Source organism: Phyllobates terribilis, unplaced genomic scaffold (genome assembly GCF_046119375.1).
Source record: "Phyllobates terribilis strain yellow unplaced genomic scaffold, ASM4611937v1 Scaffold_2__4_contigs__length_985480577, whole genome shotgun sequence".
Classification (NCBI taxonomy): Eukaryota; Metazoa; Chordata; class Amphibia; order Anura; family Dendrobatidae; genus Phyllobates; species Phyllobates terribilis.
In genome coordinates this window covers 437803794-437824596 of record NW_027362762.1, presented here as the reverse complement: position 1 = coordinate 437824596, position 20803 = coordinate 437803794, and the positions used below count along the sequence as shown (strand labels likewise).

Below are 20803 nucleotides of genomic sequence, written 5' to 3'. Positions count from 1 at the left end.
TTAGACAAACATGACTGCTTTGTTGCTATACTCTCATCTGTAGTATGCAGCTCAGCTTCAATCATTTCATTTAATATGAATTGCAGTGCCATGCATAACCCATGAGCAGCTATGGAAATGTTTCTGGAAGAAAGCAGCTTTGATTTTCTAATTCTGTCCAACCCCTTTAAAGGGGCATTCCCCAAATCATAGTGTGTCCTGCTATTATTGTACATATATATTTATTAATTTGTGACAATATATCTCATTTTTAAAATGAACCTGGCACGATGTTCTTGTAATCTGATCTGAGAACAGCATGGTATAAAGAAGAATCTTGATATGAATGAACGATAATCAGGTTTGTTGGAAAAGATTCAGTACAACTTGGTATTTGTATGCATGAGTCCAATGGGTGGTCCTACTCAGTGATTGACAGCTATCTCTGCATGCAGTAATACGGGGAAGACTGTTAATCACTGAATAGGACTGACTCACATGCTTACAAACACCAGGGATTTTTAACGATTACAATGCAAGGTTTACTGAAATGTTTCCCATAAAGATCTATAGCAATCTGATCAGCTTCTCCTGCTCCATAACATCCTGCCTGTAGATTTAGATACCATTTTCAACATGTCAGGTCCCTTTAAATATGCCATATTTTGCACATATCCCAAAAAAGGCCCCTTTAGGCTTTATTTACCACCCAGTACTAATTGGTTTCATCTTTTTGTGCTTCCACTGCCTTTGGTCAATCAAACGCCGTGCAGTCTCTCTCAGCTGTCTTCTAGCATAGTTCTGCTCTGCATCCTCCACAGACATAATGTATTCTACTTTCAGAATACACTCTATTCCTCTGTACAAGGTATGGTCCTGTACACTAGTCTGCCATACCAATTTTATTTTTTGCCATACACAATATATATAATTTATAGCTGATCAGACCAGCTTTGCTGAGCTGTGTTGATGCCACATGCTGATAGATCAGTGTTATGAATTTGCAAATGCTGCTTTGAGGATTATCTTCTGTGATATGCTTCAACAGAGGGGCATAGGCAATTTGCATCATTGATCTGTCTGCAGTAGATTGTTTTGCAATAAAGCAGCCATGTTTGTGTAAATCTGCACAACCCCTTTGATAGGGTAATCCCATCCTAAACATTTACAGAGCACTCACATTTCTAGACCAGTACATATCGCCATAAGTAAGCTCTGAATATACATTAGCTTGATGATGCGCAGCATATTTGTGGTGTAGGCGCAGCTGAGTAAACTCAGCCTAGCAGAGCTGTGCTGGAAGTCAGTGCTTTTATACACATTCCTCAGTCTGTCTGCTTCCAGCACAGATCTGAGACATAAACCCAGAGAGGTGGGTCACACAGGAAAGGGACAGCACTGAAGGAAAGCGTTGTGCTGCTGGGAAATGTAGTTTTAGCAGTGTAACAATGGGACTGCCCATCTGAGGCTGGATGAACAGAGGGGCATATAAAGATGAAAAAAGACAGAAAGGTACAAGGAGCAATCTTCGTGTTAGATTTCGTCTCTTTATTATCATAAGTATGCATTTACTGGGCTTTGTGAAAAATAATGCGATTGTGGGAATAACTCTAATTGTTAAAGACTGAACCAGGTACTGCCCATATAAGCTGTCTGCTTTACTTTCAGTTGCTGGCTGTGACAAAACTCGGCATGAAGTCACATTACAGGAATGGAACGATCTCTTAAATCCTGATCTAGAGGCACAGCTTATTTTCAGGCATTTGATTGGAGTGAGAGAGTCAATGAGGTAAATTGTCTGTTTTCCATCCATATGGCAGTATGGGAATATTTCAGTGTCCTACAAGGTAACAATAAGGTGAAGCTTATATCACACACTAAGAAATATTTCTGATGTAGTACAGTGGACTGTTGTTTTGTTGCACAACCTTGCATTCTTTAAAGGGGTTCTTGAAAGAATGTAATGAAATGGCCCCCATCACGTATTTCAAACGGCAGCCCGTCCTGCTCGCGTATGAAGATGGGATGCAGTCTGAAGAATACTGCTTCTGAGACCTCTATGTTAAATGACAGGAGCTTTATGGTAAGCACACGTACCTCTGTAAGCCAAGAAGAAGTTTGTGACAGAAGGAGAAATATACCTTCACCTCAGTGGACTGGACATGGAGTTGGCTGGATAAAAAAAATCCTTAATGTATTTCTTCTGTCACACACTTCTCCTCAGCTCATGGAAGTATTTGGGCTTTCGATACAGTTCCTGTCCATTGACACACGGGTCTCGGGAGCAGTGTTTCTTCAAACTGCAACCCATCTTGACATTTGAGTAGGATGGGCTGTGTTTGAATCATGTGACGGTGGCCATTTTCCTGCAGAATTCCTTTATCAACTAAAGTGCTTTATCTGCATGACAGTATGGTTTATGGTTGCATTGTGTGAACAATATATGTATGGTACCCACGGAAATTAGCGCATCTGCATATAAATATTGCAGCAACACTTGGCTTCAGTTCACTTCAGTTCCAGGGTAGAGGCTCAGCACATTTTGCTATGTAATCTAAGAGCAGCATGATGTAGGGTCAGAGAGCCTGATTCCAGGAATGTATCACTTACTGAACTGTTTGGTGCAGTTTTGATAAATTTGATCATTGCAGCTTCCTGTGTACACTGTACATTGTCAGATAGCTGCCCATCAGTAGTGGGGTTGGGGTTACACAGATTAGCTGGACTGCCTAGCATGAGACACCTAGTCCTGCAGTGATAATCTCCTGAAATAAAACACTGATTCTAATAAAAATACAGCAAGTTGCTGAGTAAGTGACACATCCATGGAATCAGGCTATGTGGCCCTAAATTGCTCTCCGATTAAATAGCAAATAGTTATCTTTCATAAACATAATATAAGAAGCTTCTTTAGTATAACATGGCCATAAAGCATTTTCAGGTTCTCTGGCAAGAACAGTAGTACTCCTATGCACATTAAACTAATATTGACTGAATGTCTAATAGTGTAGGGGGGCCTTCCGACTTTCATGTCAGGAAAGAGAAGGATCCAGCATGTCTGATTTACTATCCTTTTGCTCTCCAGGGGATAAGATGCATCCAGACGAGTCTACCAGGAGCTTTCTCATAGAGAACGCAGAAATGTTCAGCTAAGCCGTCCATCAATGAGTATGGGGGAGCTGGGAGAGATACCAGTTGACTGACCGATTGTTTGGCCAACAGCTATCCATTGTGTATGGGGGGGTTTAAAACTGCCTGTAGATATGAGGTGACTTTTGATTCTACTTTTATTTGATAGCATTGAAAACGTGATCATGCACAGTGGTCCAATGTCTCCTATGGTGTGTGACTGCTGTTCAGAAACAAAACGAGAACAACAATAACGAACATATCTTTACCTAATGATAGGCTTAATATTAAAATAAACATTCTTTATATCTGCAGGGAAAAGTACTTGGAACTAGCACAACATGATAACAGCAGCAAATCTCCCCTAACAGGTAATGTGCTTTTATTGCAGTCTGGCTATGGCATTGCACCAGCCAATAGATTTTATGTCCTGTTTAACCCCTTCCTACCGAGGCCAAATTTCATTCTTGCACTTTCATTTTTTTCCTCTCTTACTTCCAAGAGCCATAACTTTTTTTTATTTTTTTTGTGCATGTAAATGTAATGTTTTTGTAAAAAAAAAAAAAAAAAATTGTGTTGCCATTTTCCGCGATCCATATTGTTTTCATTTTTTGGTTGTTAGAGCTGTATGAAGGTTTGGTTTTGTGCGGGGCGGGCAGACATTTTTAATACTATTTTGGGATACAACATTTTGATCCCTCCAAATGTTGTCTTTTCGCAGCATTGTTGCGACCAAAAAAATTTCATTTTGAAAATTTCATTTTGTTCTATTTATGGTGTTTACAGATCGGGTTGAATCATTTTGATATATTGTATCACTGCATTGATAAAAGTCCAATCTATGTACATTTTTTTAATACTTTTATTTTTTATGTGTGATTTGAATCTGAATTTTATTTATTTTTTTTATATTTTTTTGCTATATTTGTTATTCCCCTGAGGGGACCTGATCATCTGATCGCTTGTACTATATACAGCAGTGCTTAATATATATACCTGCTCCAGAATTGCACCATTCCTATACAACGGATGTCAGGAAAGGGTTGAAGATGACCTGTCACCAGGTCAAAAGTGGACAGTTTTTGCTCATATTTTATTCCCGCTGCTCCAGCTGTATGGTTGCATAGATATTGGGGTTTTAGTTTAACGATGATTTTTATGGTCTTTACAAAGGGGCATGGCTAACAGGATAATTGTACAGTAACCCCCAGAGAGTCCTGTGAACCATGGCTCCCTGGTAAACACCATAAAAACTAGCACTAAATAAAAAGGTCCATATCTCTGAAACCTTATGGGGGATTGAAAAAAAAAAATAAAGAAATTAAGTAACAGCAAAGCCTGGGCACTTTTTAACCTGGTGACATCTGTACAATAACATTTTGATAACATGTCATATGAGCAAAATTTTAAGACAGTTGTCTTGTTCATAACCTGTTTAGAAGGACAAGTATTAGACCTCAAACCCATCAATAAGGAGAAAGCAAAAACTCACCAAATGCTCAATGAGTGCACATGGTCTAAAACTTCTGGATAACAAAAAAAAACCTTAAAGGGGTAATCAAGGACTAAATTATTTTTTTACTATGAAACAAAAAACTAACAGGCAGGTAGTTTAGAAACTACCTGCCTGTTCTATCCAGCGCCGGCACAAAGTGGTCACCGACTGCTGCCGGCGATTCAGCTGCTCCACGTAAATGGAGCAGCTCTTCTTCCTACTGGCTACTCTGTCGACGGGACGTGACTGCTGATTGACAGCCGAGTTCCCTTAGTTATGACATTGGCATTCACGCCCCATCAACAGAGCAGAGCAGAAGAGAAGCCGCTGCTCTGTCGACCTGACAGTGACCGTATTGAGTCGGCAGAGACCAGCGCCGGGCACAACAGTTAGCAACTACCTGCCTGTTAGTTCTTAGAACCATAGTAAAAAAAAATTGATATAGTCCAGGATAACCCCTTTAAAAATGAAAGACAACTTATAAAGTGGTGCAAAACCTATAGAGAATAAGGCTCAAATACAAAAGACACTAAAAAGGAGCAAATAACACCAGAAAACTGGAGAAACATGAATGATGAATTCGGGGCCCATATTTTTATGTTTATTTGCTAGGAAAAATAAAACGGACTCCTGCTTTCCCCACCAAGCGATTGCCAGCTCTTCCATTATGAGTTTGTGAATATGAAGAGCCTTCATTCAGGCTTTGAGTCCTGGGAACATGTAGGCTGCTTCATGCGTGAATATTAAAATGATAAAAATAAAAGTTATCCATTAGCTAGGGAGTTTTGCTCCATTTTAGGGCTTTTTCACACATCAGTGTTTCCAGTAGGTATGGTGTCCGTTTTCACACGCACTGGAGACACTTACACACATAGACCCTATCAAATGAATGGGTCTGCGCACATGTGTATTTCCACGGACCGTGTGTCTGTTTTTTTACACGCTGCATGGGCCACAAAACGTCCCGCACTGATGACACACGGATGACACGTACCGACGCCTGGGAATCAGCAGTACAGTTAGCGCTGTTCCCAAGCGCTGGGTGCTGAAGGAATCACTCCTCATTGTCCCCTGCTTGTGCTGCAATTAGCACCTATAGGGGATAATGTTGACAGTTATATTCTGCTCCCGCTGTGTCCTGGTGTATAAATAAGAATACAATTAAAAAATACTTATACTCACGTGTCCGAAGTTAAAGAAATCCAGTGTTCCATGCTGTAATCCATCTGACCGACAGGCGACTGCACACGCTGAGGAGCAAAGGAGAATGACGCACTGCAGCGAGCGGACCGCTGAGCTCCCTGACCAGACACCGCTCAGTGAGCTCAGTGCAGATCAGGGGCCCGCTCGCTGCAGTGGGTTATTCTCCTCTGCTCCCTCAAGCCAGGTGAGTATAATGATTTTTTTTTTTTTTTCTTATTTTTACAGCTTTTGGAGACATCGGGAGCAGAATACTACTCTCAACATTGTCCCTTGCTCGCGCTGATCACAGCACAAGCAGGGGACATTGATGAGAGATTCCTTCCACTTGGGAACAAACCTGCTGATTACCAGGCGCCGGTATGTGTGATCCTGATGAGGCACACGTGCCAAACAGGCACACATGGACACGGATATCTCTGGTACTGTTTTTTCCAGTCCCGGAAATATCAGGATGTGTGAAAGAGCCCTTATATTGCTCTATGATATGGTACCATAAAAGAACTAACTGAGCTGATCTTAGTGGCCTTCTCTTCCATGCCTTGAGGTCCTGAAATTTAGGCCCTCTGCTGCTCTCAATGCTCCAGGTGCCCCAAACAGGAGCCTTGCAGGAATACCAGCTATCTGGTGATATTCTAGCAGTCTGGAACTAAGCACTATTTGCTGCCTGGAACATCAGTGTTCAAAAATCGTTGTATTATTTACAAAAATAATATATATTTTTTACTTTTAGATCCTGCTAGAAAGGACAGTGCTACCCAGCTTTTCCACATACTCAAAGACCTCGAAGCTGCTCATGATTCTTTCCTGGCTGATTCACCACATTTTGCTGATCAGGAGAAAAAGTACTTGCTGGAAATGTAAATTTTACCCCTGTAAATATAGTAAGGCTGTATCTATAATTCTATCGGTGGTTTATTAGGACAGAGCAGGTAATGCTGCAGAGAATATAATCAACACTCAAGTCATGTAACGTTAACCGAAAATATAGTGAGAGCAGAAAGTCCAGTCTGTCATCATTATAAGGTATGTAACTATATACCCTGCAAACCATTTTTCTTAGGTTTTCAATATGTCTTGCTCCAGTGCGTAATCTTTCACTGTTGGGACAGCCATGTCACATTCACAATAGCAAGCTGTATGTAACACTATTCTTTTTTTATTAAAACTGAATGCCAAATACTGATCGTTTTGTGTGTTGTTTTTTTTACATCCCCCATTAATATTTATAGGATTTATAATAATGCCCCCACCACCCCACCCCCCACAAAATGTCAAAAATTATTATTGTAAAAAAACATAAGAAAAGTGTAGGATAGGGGAGCTGTATGAAGCCTGAAAGGCTTCTTTGGGCGTCCACCCCCCACACTTCACTTTTGTTCTGCATTTTGCATGTGTTTTTGGTGGTACTGTTTTTTGTAACAGACTTATTTTTTTTTCCCTGACATTTTTTTTCATGTCCTATACAGAAGTCAACTGGAAAAATGCCATTGTATTTTGTGCATTTTAGATTTAGATTCCAATATAGACTTTTACGTAATAAAAATGCTGTTTAAAACACCTTAAGGCATTTTTTTTCTTTTTTAAACACTGTGTCTGACAAGCCTTAAAAGGAAATCTGTCAGCAGGTTTTTGCCACCTCATCTGAGAGCAGCATTATGTAGGCAAAGAAACCCTGAATACAATGATGTATCACTTAGTGTACTGGGTGCAGCAATTCTGACACAATCAGAGCTTTCAGATTTAGCATAAAGCAGAGTGGAGAAAGCTAACCCCACCCACACCAGGCCCTGTGTGTACAAATTTTATAGACAGTGAGCTAGTTATCACAAAAGGGGGCAGAGTGAACCAGGAGCAATGATAATGTCCTGCTGATAAAACAATCATTGCAAGTAAACAAAACCAAGGAGCTTGATAAGAGAGGCATCACTGAAATACGTGTTTTCACCCCTACAGTTTTCTGTCTTAGGCTATGTGCCCACGTAGCGTTTTTGCGGCGTTTTTATGGCCGCGAAAACTCTTGTAAAACAGTCTGCCATGTAAAGCAATGTGAATTTGGATGTGCTGTGCACATGATGCGCTAATTTGCGCGCTGAATTCGCATTGCTTTGCAAAACGCAGCATGACCACTTCTACCGCGATTACGCTGCAAAATCGCGGTACGTGTGGTACCTGGGATGAAGACGAGACTACAACTCCTCTTCATCCCGGTAAAAAAAAAAGAAATAAAAAAGTTAAAAATAAACAAAACCTGTATATTCACCTCTCCGGTCTGCTCCCGGCCGCGTCTTCTCTCTTCAGCGTCGCGCAGTGTACTGTCAGGACCTGCAGTGACGTCATTTAGTCACCTGATGGTCACGCGACCGCTGACGTCGGCGGTCAGGTGATGGTCGCGTGACCATCAGCTGACTGACGTCACCGCAGGTCCTGACAGTACACTGCGGGACGCTGAAGAGACAATACGCGGCCTGCAGCAGACAGGAGGAGAACGGAGAGCAGACCGGGGGCCGCCAGAGAGGTGAATATACAGGTTTTTTTTATTTTTAACGTTTTAATTCTCTTTTTTTTACTATAGATGCTGCATTTAAAGCATCTAAGTTGTTCACACATTATAAATCCATGCCGGTTGCATGGATTTATATTGTGTGACCAACTTGTCAAGCACTTTCCAAGTGATGCTCAAAATCGCTTGGAAAACTGCTTGAAAAAACGCATGTAAATCTGCATGCATTTTTTTCTGCCAGAGAGAGGCAAAAACGCTCTGCATCAAATCTGCTACGTGGGCACATAGCCTCAAGCTTACATAGCAAAAACCTGCTGACAGATTCCCTTTAATGGCAATGAGTCATCACAAAATTGTCTATTGTTTAAATCAGGATTATCTATGTTCATTTATTTTTTTAATGATAGGTATATGAAAAATTGACAAAAAGAAAAATATATAAACACCCCCGCACCCAAAATCCTGCAATTTTCACGCTGGACATTATATTTTATACTAGACTCGTATATCCTGTTCTGTACAGATGACTGCAGCAGTCTCAACATTACAGACAGCTACATCCTCCTGCACAATTAGTTTTGCCCATGGTAGAGCATGCTTAGATACCGCTTCTATACAAGCAAATAGGACTTGATTCAGTTTAGTGATGCTAATGTCCAGGTGAAGAACAGGAAGTAGCAGTGTTTTATTAGAACTTGTCGCCAATGTAATTTTTTTTTACTATCGTGATATGGAAAAATTCAAACATATCAGAAAGTTTAAAAAAAAAAAAATACATTTAGCATAAAAAATGGATTTAAACAATAGGTCATTTTCTGATGAGACATTCCCTTTAAAGGGTGTAAGCATCTACTGCGTCTAAAGCAGACCTGGGCAAACTTCCGGCCCTTTGGCTGTTCCAAACCAGCCCGTGGACCGAAACAGCCGAAGGGCTGAAACAGTGGCCCAAGGGCCGCACCATACCCTCCCCCGCCCACTGTGTGCATCCTGAAGATGGTGGTGAATACATTGGTGGAGGTTCCATCTTCACCAATCAGCGTCAGAGACAGCAGACGTGATTACATTGTTTCATCGTGCTGCTGCTGAACCTCCATGCACAGGCGACAGGAGCAGAGCACCGGGAAAGCGGGAGTGAGGCAAAATGTGTTTTTTTTTCATGTGTATGGGATATTTGTATGTATATAGGAGGCTATGTGGGGGCTCATACTGTATATAGGAGGCTATGTGGGGGCTCATATGGTATATAGGGGTGTCAGCATACTAAATTCTGCTCCATATTAAGAGATATTATTTATATTAATTGTAACATGTTAATGTTAATACAAAACAGAATTAATTTCAGCCTATTGTTCTGCCCTCCACAACAGTCATGGTCTCTCATGTGGCCCCTCAGGAAAATGAATTGCCCACCCTTGATATGAAGTATCTAGACACTGTACATCTACTAACATGTGTGGAAGAGGCACCCAACAACAGAAAGCTCTTCTGCATCTGTATGAAATGTATAATTTGCACCTCATGGAATTAATGGTCCCTTGCCTTTTCTTCTGCATGTGCCATGCTATTGCCTTATCCATCTGGACAAAGAAAACAGAGCAAATTTGAGAACAACAAAGCAAAAGAAAAGCATTCTTAAATGAGCACTGTATGCGGTATGGTAGGTATGTAGAATGCTCACATTTCCAATCTTCTCCTGTTATCGGGTGCTCTAACTGGCACTCGTAAGGATTGCCCTGGATTAGGAGAACCAAGGCATCAAACCTGCCTGTGCTTTTGGCACAATTCTTGGAAAGCAATGTTTTATAATCCTGGGCAATTCTTTTAATAATTTTTCAGAACAGACTAAACTAATGTATCTGTATTTTCATTCTCATTCTGTGTTGCATTAATATAGATCCTGCCAAAATCAAAGATCCCCATCAGAAAAAAGAACACAATTGTATTTGGCATGCTGCAGCATGTGGATGAGATTTTGGGAAATCCCATTCATAACGCTTCTGTTATAATATGCAATGGATTTTCCAACTAGAACCTGTGCTGTGTATACACATACTCCAAAAGTGCACTAAAGGACTGTCTAAGGAGACTTGATTTGTCTCTAAAATGAGATGTGGGGTCAATGAGTAAAAGCAGAATTTTGTCTTAAAAAAAGTAAAAACATGTATGACAGAATACAGAAGGCACGACGTTTCACTGTCAAGAGACATTTAACATGTTTATTAGTTGTATAAAGATCTTTAAATTATAGATTTACATTGCCAGTAGAGATACCACAGCCCCTCTGTGAAGCCCATCTATCATGTTCTTACTTGTTTGCCATTAAAAGGAATCTGTCAGCAGGTTTTTGCTATGTAATGCGAGAGCAGCATGATGTAGGGGCAGGGAGGCTGATTCCAGTGATGTGTCACTTACTAGGCTGTGCAGTTTCAATAAAATCAGTGTTTTATCAGTAGTAGATTATCACTAATGGACTAGTTACCTCATGCCATGTAGTCCTCATGCTCTACGAAACCCCGCCCCATCAATGATTAGCAGCTTTCTCACAATGCACAGTGTATACAGTACAGAAAGCTGCCAATCAGTGGTGTGTGTGGAGTAATACAGAGTTCAGCAGAGAACTGCTAGATCTGCAGCAGAATAAAACAGTGATTATAACAAAACTGCAGCAAGCAGATCAATAAATGATACATCACTGGAATCAGGGTCTGTGTCCCTACATCGTGCCGCTCTCAGATTACATTGCAAAACCTGCTGACAAATCCCTTTAAATGCTTTCCATTTCTTTCTTATGGTCAGGACTTGACTATTAAGACACACTGATACTGAGGATAAAGCACTATGGCCCCTTTATTCTCAGAAATAGTGGGGTGCAACTAGCTGGATCAGATAGTCATAGCATATTTTAGTCATATGCAATCACTTTGTGTAATGGGAATAATTAAAGAAGATAAGTCAACAGATTTTACAATTCAAACTGTATATAATATAAGTAAAATCTTAGACCTGATGAGGCTGATGTACTTTACTTGTAAATCTGTCAAAATCGCTGTATAATCATACACCCATAGTTTCCGGTGTTCCTGAAGCGATAGAGAAAATGCTTCTTGCAAAAATCAGACAGGAAAACAGAGTTATTCAGAAGGATTCTCAAAGTACTTACACCACCTTCATCAGGTCTAAGATCCTTTTAGTATTCTATACAGTTAGTATTGTGAAATCTGCTGACCAGTGTGCTTGAAAACCTATTATAAGCAATGCATTCAATTAAACAAGCTAGGCAGTTCTCATTGCAGATCATTGGTGTACTTACAGTCCGGTATAATACCGCTGCATTACTAAGCCCATAGACATTTCCCCAAGTAATGGGCGCTGTATATTAGAGAAAACACCCGCAAACAATTATTATTTTAAATATATTGGCTGATTTAATTAACATTTAGTGCATTATATGGATCAAGGACTTCAATTGTGTCAGTTTCAAAAGGAACGCCTCAACCAAATATAGTGCTATAAAGAATACAGATGTTAGCGCAATGCTACCTGTGCATGGCACCGCTCCATATTTTATCTTTTCAGGGTAAGATAAGTTTTATTTTTCTTTTTTAGTGTTTTCCACAAACCTAAAAGTAGAATAGTTAAAGGCAACCTGTCACCAGAAATAACGCTATTAACCTGCAGATATGGGGTTAATCTGCAGGTTAACCGTGTTATTAAGCTGTCCGGCGCCTGCACGCAGCCAAATGCAGCAGGGAGAAAATTAACTTTATTCTCCCCAGCAGCATTCAGTTTCAGTCATGGGTGTGGGGGCACCACGGGTTCAGTCATCGTTCTGAGAATACAGAGCAGCCGCTGCAACCGCGCCCCTGGCATTGACTGACACTCCCTCTGCATTGGGGCCGGCTCAGTCAGAGCCGGGGGCGCGGTTACAGCGGCCGATCAGTTCTCAGAACGATGACTGAACCACTGGCTCCCCCACCCCCATGACCGAAATCATGCTTGCGGGGAGAATTAAGTTCATTTTCTCCCTGCTGCATTTGGCTGCGTGCAGGCACCAGGCAGCATAATAACGCTGTTAAACTGCAGATTGACAGCATATCTGTAGATTAATAGCATTATTTCTGGTGACCGGTTCCCTTTAAAGGGGTTGTCCGGTCTAAGGCTACAAGTCTGCAGTTACTCTACGTGACTGCAGACTTGTGAATTCTCACACTGCGTGCACTGCACACTATGATGGTTCTCCAGTGACAGGATCGAGAGCAGAGGTCATGTGACTGCAAGTATGCGACATGCATATTCCCGGCCACATTCCAAATAGATGGGTGCAGCCCCGCTCAATGCAAGTTTATTGAGCAAGACCGGAAACTGTCTCTTCGGAATGTGGCCTGGAGTATGCATATCACATACTTGTGGTCACATGACCGCCCACTACTGATGCAGTCACTGGAGAACCCTCACAGCGTGCAATGCATGTGATGTGAGAATTCACAGGTCTGCAGTCACATAGAGTAACTGCAGACTTGTAGCTTTAGACAAGACAACCCCCTTTAAATAAAATAGGATCTGCTTGTCTCCAGAAAGAATACAACTCCGGTCTAGATTTGCTGTCATTCAAATGAATGAGACTAAACTGCAAAGTCCACCCATGAACCAATAAGTGGCTGTTTCTGAAGAAGGCATTATCTTTATTTTTTATTTTTAATCCTCGACAACCTATGAACCAATGGAGTCAATGAAAACTAAAATGTAAGCGTTTTTTTCTTCCAGGACTTAGATCGGTGGCCAATTAATTACCAAAGTACATACAACTTCTTATTTGGCATCAGAAAATTGCTGGAATTGCTAAAGGAGAATATATATTTTAAAAGTGAATTTCTTTTCAAAATTTGTAAACTGAAAATATTTTTGTACAACTTGTAACCGAGATACCTCATACGCTGAAGTCGGTGCCTTAGTCATTAAGTGATCAGTTATGAAATATTCTTATATTATAAAACCAGAACAGAAAAAAAAAAAAAGACATAACAGAAAAAGTTTCCAATAAGTCCAAACAAATTGCATTACTTTTCCAGATCACAGAATGAAAAGTTCAATGCAATCTTCATTAGAGTCCATCATGGAAAACTGCAATAAAATCCCAAAAGGTCACTTCACCAAGTCGACAGTATTTTGCATTGTGCAGGAATGTCTAAGGTTATATTTCAGCAAAGTTGCTTTCCAGGAAACCACAGGGAAAGGAAAACCGTTAATTTTCCTGGAGAAGTTCCTCAATCTCCTTGTCCCAGTTCTCGTCCTTCAGTTTGTCGGTGCCAGAGACGACTTCATATTCCTGGACCACTTGCTGCAGTTCCTTTATCCAGTCTTCAGATTCCTCTGAAAGAAAAGAAACAGAAATCACATTCAGGATGGTTTCACTCACAAAGCCAGAAAGTAGATTTATCGGGAAATCTAAAAAGGATATATACATACACACACACGCTGGCTGGAGGTCTGATTGGCGAGACCCCCACATATGGGAGCCCAAAGTCCCCAGTGTGGATCAGTAGTGTGCATGTGTGACCACTACCCCTATAATCACAATGAATGGTGCAGCAGTTTCATATGATCGTCACTGCTCCATTTACGCTTGTGACTTGGGAACCCCAGTTATCAAAATGAATGGGAGTCCCACTGGTCATACATTTATCACCTATTTGGTATATAGGTGATATATGTTGTTTATGGGAAAACCCCTTTAAGGGTTACTATTAAATGAAAAGGGATTGAGAGTACACACACTTTGTGTGATAACTACATGGAGCCACAAAACTTTTAGTGCATTTTACAGTATGGATATTAGCGGTGAATTTTTCCATCTAACCATTTGGAACATTACCACTTGTGTGAGCCCAGCCTTAAAGTACTGCAGATGGAGTTTACCAGCAGGTAGACCTAGTTTACTTAAAGGGGATGTCCGGCCTTTGGCTACAAGTCTGCAGTCACTATGAGACTGCAGATTTGTGATTCCTTACATTGTGCACTGCACACTGAGGGTTCTCCGGTGCCGGGAGCGGGTGGTCATGTGACCTCAAGTATGTGACTTGCATACTTCCGGTCACATTCCGACTAGACTTGTCTTGCCTCGCTCAATGCACTTGCATGGAGTGAGGCCGCACATTTCTAATCGGCACGTGACGGCATTATGCAAATCGCATATTTGAGGTCATGCGCCTGTGTTGAGGGAGGGCAGTAATGACCCTTCACGGTTGACCAAGTGAGTGTCAAATTATTATGTTACAAGGTTGATTGCAATCCAATAGAAAACCAGATGGAGGCAAAGCTCTGTATGGGGGGGGATTCAAGAATCTCTCTAACCCCGTTTATTTCTACTTAGCATTTTATATTGTTTTGAGTTTATTAATATCCAATCACCTACATCCATACTACAAGCTTGAACCAATTTTAGTACAATTATTACGGAAATACACATATGGTCATATTATCGTTAGTTCGGTGCATGGTGGAAAGTTACAAGGTCGTACATCCCGGCTCAGACTAGCTAGATAACAGGAGCAGGGTGTCTCATAGAATGTTCCTGAGAGAAAAGGTTAGTGTGGGAAAGATGCATGTGAATCAAGAGGAAAGAAGGAAAGAATGTATGTTATGCAAAGAGTATAATAACATGATTTTGAAGCAAGCAGACAAAATGGAGTTGCCATAGCATAAATATCAATATGTCCTTTACACCTGCTGCCGGAGAATCCTCACAGCATGCAGTGTGTGTGATGTGAGGATTCACAAGTCTATAGTTACATTTCTGTACACGCCTTAAAATATATATTAAAAAAAACACATCAGCCCCGGTTAGAGCGCCAATTGTTTTGTGGCCCAATACAGAAAGGTGCGGTAACTAATCACTGTGTGTATAACTGAATGCCTTACATCCAGATGGCTCTTGATTGTAGCGGTAACTTATTAAATTCACATTGGAAAACAAGCAGATTACAAGATACTTACCGAGAAATATCCTTGAGCATTTTTACCATCAATCTAATTAAAGGGCTAAGTTCATCATAAACATTTATTGCATATTCACACAACATGCCATAAAAGCTTGATTGGCGTGTGTCTCACATCTGGGCCCCTCACTTGTCTGGGGACCAGTGGTGGCTTGTTTGCTGATTATGGCAGGTCATTGTTCATATAGATGTCAATGGAGAGGCCAGCAGTGCACTGACGTTTATATGAATGACAGGAGATGCTCTACCAACAGGTGCCGTTTCGGTAATTATTTAAAAAATGTTTGGGGGCATGGCCTGGCTGGACATGTGAGTGTAAGTGTGCTAGAAGAGTTCCTGGGATAAGCAGCCTGCCGGAGGATCCACTGGGCCCCTAACTTCATAAAAAGCGGTGTTACCCCTTCTATACACATCCTAGCACTTACCGGTGTGCATAGGAGGAGCGATCATGGCTGGAGGAACAGCAGCAGGAGGGAATGGAAGCATCCAAGATGGCGCAGGCTCCTCCGCAGCAGGTACCAGAACAGGGAAGTCAGTGTCTGCAGGCATAGCACTGAGGCTGGCTGGATTTCTTAGAGCTCCAAGCACAGGAGCCAGCACTGGCAATGAGGCACAGACACAAATCATTGAGGTGTCTAATCATTTCTCTGTGCTCTCGGAGGAATTCAATAACACTGCTGATAAGGTCTCTGCAAATTCCTGTGCCCTGCAGCCTGAGACAGAACTCTCTGCTTCCCACCATAATACAGCTCAGCATAATGAGCCCACGATAAAAGATGTGTTTATGGCTGTAACAAAGAGGAACGGGCTACAAAAGGTTAATGAACGCACTAGAGCAGCAGAGGGCAGAATCAGTAATACGGTAGACAAACAACTACAGATAATAAGAGATTGTAAGAGACATGACAAACAAATAATGGCCCTATTAGCTAAAACAGATGATTTTGAGAACAGACTCAGGCGAAATAATATAAGAGTGATTGGTGTCCCTGAAAAAACAGAGCAATAATCCAAATGAGTACTTTGAGACACGGTTACGTTCTTTGCTGTGGAAAGGGCACAAAGGGTGCCAACCCGGCCATTGCCACCAGGGGCCCCTCCACGTCCAATATCAATAAAGCTGCTGAACTACAAAAGACAGAGATGCCAACCTTAAGGCCATTTGCCCACATAGCGTTTTTGTAGCGTTTTTACAGCCGCAAAAACGCTTGTAAAACAGTCTGCCATGCAAAGCAATGTGAATTCGGATGTGCACATGATGCGCTAATTAGCGCGCCGAATTCGCATTGCATTGCAAAACGCAGCATGACCATTTCTACCGCGATTACGCTGCAAATTCGCAGCCATTGAGGAACATTGAAACGTAGCAAACCCGCAGGTATATGTGGATTTGCTGCGTTTCAATTAAATTCAATGGCCGCGAATTTGCGGCGTAATCGCGGTGCGTGTGGTACCCGGGATGAAGAGGAGACTACAACTCCTCTTCATCCCGGCTACGACGTGATGAAAAAAAGAAAAAAAGTTAAAAATAAAAAAAACCTGTATACTCACCTCTCCGGCGGCCCCCAGTCTGCTCCTGGCCACGTCCTCTCTCCTTGGCGTCCCGCGGTGTACTTGCAGGACCTGCGGTGACGTCATTTAGTCAGCTGATGGTCACGCGACCATCACCTGACCGCCGACGTCAGCGGTCACGTGATCATCAGGTGACTAAATGACGTCACCGCAGGTCCTGACCGTACACTGCAGGACGCCGACGAGAGGATCGTCGCCGGGAGGAGGTGAGTATGCAGGGTTTTTTTATTTTTAACTTAATTCTCTTTTTTTTACTATAGATGCTGCATTTAAAGCATCTAAGTTGGTCACACATTATAAATCCATGCCGGTTGCATGTATTTATATTGTGTGATCAACTTGTCAAGCACTTTTCCAAGTGATGCTCAAAATCGCTTGGAAAAGTGCTTGAAAAAACGCATGCGAAAACGCTGAAAAAAATAATGTAAATCTGCATGCGTTTTTTTTCTGCCAGAGAGGCAAAAACACACTGCATCAAATCTGCCACGTGGGCACATAGCCTAAGGCTGCCCGTGGTAAAGGGGACATTTGTATTAACAGCCAAAGAATTTCCCTTCTTCCGGATTACTCCATTGAAGTTTCAAAACGTAGGGTGCAGTTTCTTGATGTAAAACAAAGGCTGCAAAACTCATACTCCATGATTTACCCTGCGAAACAGAGTGGCGGCTCTGGGAGAGACTTTTTTTGAACATCCGAAAGACGCGCTCCGTTGGATTGATCTGAATGAGCAGAGGATCCGTCAAAATCAGTAACTTTGAACCAGGATAATTAAAGATATATACCATCGGAGTTTCCCGATTGACTGTTGGGGTCATATCCTTTACTGCCTAGCCAACGGCCCAGTGGACACAGCTATCCTGAGCTAAATCCGAATATTGCAGGCCCCCAGGAAGTGTTTAACCCTTTCCGTTTTCGGTTGATTGTTCGCTTGCCTTGTATACGGCCACAGGATGGACTGGTGCCTTTCTTCGTCCAGATTGAATGCATGGATTAATGTTTACTTGTTTAAATGTGTTTGTGGGGTTTTTGTTTCTATAACTTGTTGTCTGGCTCTGCATATACTAGCGATCAAGCCGACTAAGTGCAAATACTGTAAAGAGGGATATAAAACGGAAGAGAAAGGCGAGGTATCGTACAAGTCACCCGTATTTTACAATCCCTATATAACTAGATATAATGGCTGATAAAGTAAAATTCATCTCATGGAAGGTCAGAGGTCTGGGGAACTCCTTAAAGAGAGCGGTGGTCATGGAGCATATCCGGGATCACCTGCCTGCAGTGGTGTGTCTGCAGGAAACGCACTTTGGGAAAATAGTGTTGTGGGAATGAAATATTCATGGATAGGCCACAGCTTCCACTCTACCTTCTCCACATATTCTAGGGGGGTTAGCATCCTAGTACATAGGAGTATATATATTTTGAATTAATTGATTCCAAGATAGATGGAGAAGGCAGAAAAATATTCACAAAAGAAATTCTACTTGTGGCCGTCTATGTTCCTCCTTCATATAACAACATTACTTTTGAAAAATATTGCTTCACTAATGAATAAGATACCGGGAGTTCCAGTCCTTTGCATGGGAGATTTCAATAATGTTGTTCACCCCTTTTGGGATAGATATAAATCAGACACTGCTACAAAAACTGCCCCCATAACTAAGTTTGGAGAAATACAGAATCAGAACTATCATTAGTGGACATATGGCGTCTCAAGTATCCTAACACTAGACAATTTTCTTGCTATTCTAAGACACATAAAACAATTATCACGTATTGATGTGGCATTGGGCGCAGAACATATTTCCCCCTGGTAAGAACAGTGGACTATTTGCCCAGAGCGCTATCAGATCATTCACCCTTGCTGACTACTCTTTGTTTTTCACCCAGGCCGCTCGCTGGATTCTCTATGTGGGCCATGAATCCCTTCTGGCTTCAAATTATAGATATTCCGCTGATCACATCTACCTTAGAACATTATTTTAAGGAAAACGACAAACGAGTGTCACAAAACAAATTATGGGATGCCATGAAAGCATGCTTACGAGGAGTCTTAATACAGGCCATTGACAGATCCAAAACTAAGACAAAACAGTTTGGGAAGTTTTTACGGGATAGAGTTAGATCTGCAGAAGAGAAATTTATATTAACCGGTGTAAAAAGAGGACCTGATAGTGTGGGGAGAGGCACAAAAAGCGCACACCACACATATTAGGGAAAAAGCTAAAAACAAACGCATGTTTGCCCAGACACACTTCTTTGAGGAGGGGGAGAAAGCAGGACACTTACTGGCCGTGATAGCAAGAGCCCAGATGGGGAGTTTTTATTGGTGCTTTGAAGGACAGGGAAGGAGTGGTAGTAAACCAGACTATATACATCCAAACTGCAATTTAATAGAGAACAGATTTTATCCTACTTGAGGGAAATCAAACTACCGACATTCAGCGGTAAAGATCAAGAATTCTTAAATAGACCACTACAGCTGGAGGAGTTACAAATGCCAGTAGCCTCTATGGCAAGTAACAAAATCGCCAGGACTAGACAGACTTCCCACAGAAATACACTGCTCAAAAAAATAAAGGGAACACTCAAATAACACATCCTAGATCTGAATGAATGAAATATTCTCATTGAATACTTTGTTCTGTACAAAGTTGAATGTGCTGACAACAAAATCACACAAAAATCATCAATGGAAATCAAATTTATTAATCAATGGAGGCCTGGATTTGGAGTCACTCCCAAAATTAAAGTGAAAAAACACACTACAGGCTGATCCAACTTTGATGTAATATCCTTAAAACAAGTCAAAATGAGACTCAGTATTGTGTGTGGCCTCCACGTGCCTGTATGACCTCCCTACAACACCTGGGCATGCTCCTGATGAGGTTGCGGATGGTCTCCTGTGGGATCTACTCCCAGACCTGGACTAAAGCATCCACCAACTCCTGGACAGTTTGTGGTGCAACGTGACGTTGGTGGATGGAGCGAGACATAATGTCCCAGATGTGTTCAATCGGATTCAGGTCTGGGGAAAGGGCGGGCCAGTCCATAGCTTCAATGCCTTCATCTTGCAGGAACTGCTGACACACTCCAGCCACATGAGGTCTGGCATTGTCCTGCACTAGGAGGAACCCAGAGCCAACCGCACCAGCATATGGTCTCACAAGGGGTCTGAGGAGATCATCTCAGTACCTAATGGCAGTCAGACTACCTCTGGTGAGCATATGGAGGGCTGTGCAACCCTCCAAAGAAATGCCACCCCACATCATTACTGACCCACTGCCAAACCGGTCATGCTGAAGGATGTTGCAGGCAGCAGATCGCTCTCCACGGCGTCTCCAGACTCTGTCATGTCTTTTACATGTGCTCAGTGTGAACCTGCTTTCATCTGTGAAGAGCACAGGGCGCCAGTGGCGACTTTGCCAATCCTGGTGTTCTGTGGCAAATGCCAAGCGTTCTGCACTGTGTTGGGCTGTCAGCACAACCCCCATCTGTGGACGTCGGGCCCTCATACCACCCTCATGGAGTCAGTTTCTAACCATTTGTGCAGACATATGCACAATTGTGGCCTGCTGGAGGTCATTTTGCAGGCTCCTCCTATTCCTCCTTGCACAAAGGAGGAGGTAACGGTCCTGCTGCTGGGTTGTTGCCCTCCTAATCTCCTGGTATCTGCTCCATGCTCTGGACAATGTGCTGACAGACACAACTACCCTTCTTGCCATAGTTCGCACTGATGTGCCATCCTGGATGAACTGCACTACCTGAGCAACTTCTGTGGGTTGTACTGTAGACACCGCCTAATGCTACTGTACCTCTAGGGGTGAGAGCAATGGCAAAATGAAAACAACAGCCAAAAAGGATGAGAACAGAGAAATGGTCTGTGGTCACCACCTGCAGAACCACTCCTTTATAGGGGGTATCTTGCTAATT

At 42.0% G+C, this 20803-nt stretch overlaps 2 protein-coding genes across 2 annotated transcripts in view; one reads left to right on the top strand and one right to left on the bottom strand.

The window, feature by feature from the left end:
- LOC141214196 (ras GTPase-activating protein 4-like) overlaps positions 1-6985 on the top strand; it is a 274525-nt gene extending 267540 nt beyond the window's left edge. The window contains exons 19-21 of the mRNA XM_073665419.1: positions 1648-1768; positions 3424-3479; positions 6537-6985. Coding sequence (XP_073521520.1) covers positions 1648-1768; positions 3424-3479; positions 6537-6667 — 308 coding nt within the window. The 3' untranslated portion in view covers positions 6668-6985. The remainder of the gene's footprint in view (positions 1-1647; positions 1769-3423; positions 3480-6536) is intronic.
- A 5833-nt stretch (positions 6986-12818) lies between these two features.
- The window catches only part of SYAP1 (synapse associated protein 1), a 37371-nt gene continuing 29386 nt past the window's right edge, over positions 12819-20803 (bottom strand). The window contains exon 9 of the mRNA XM_073665414.1: positions 12819-13676. Within this exon, the coding sequence (XP_073521515.1) occupies positions 13549-13676 (128 nt within the window). The 3' untranslated portion in view covers positions 12819-13548. The remainder of the gene's footprint in view (positions 13677-20803) is intronic.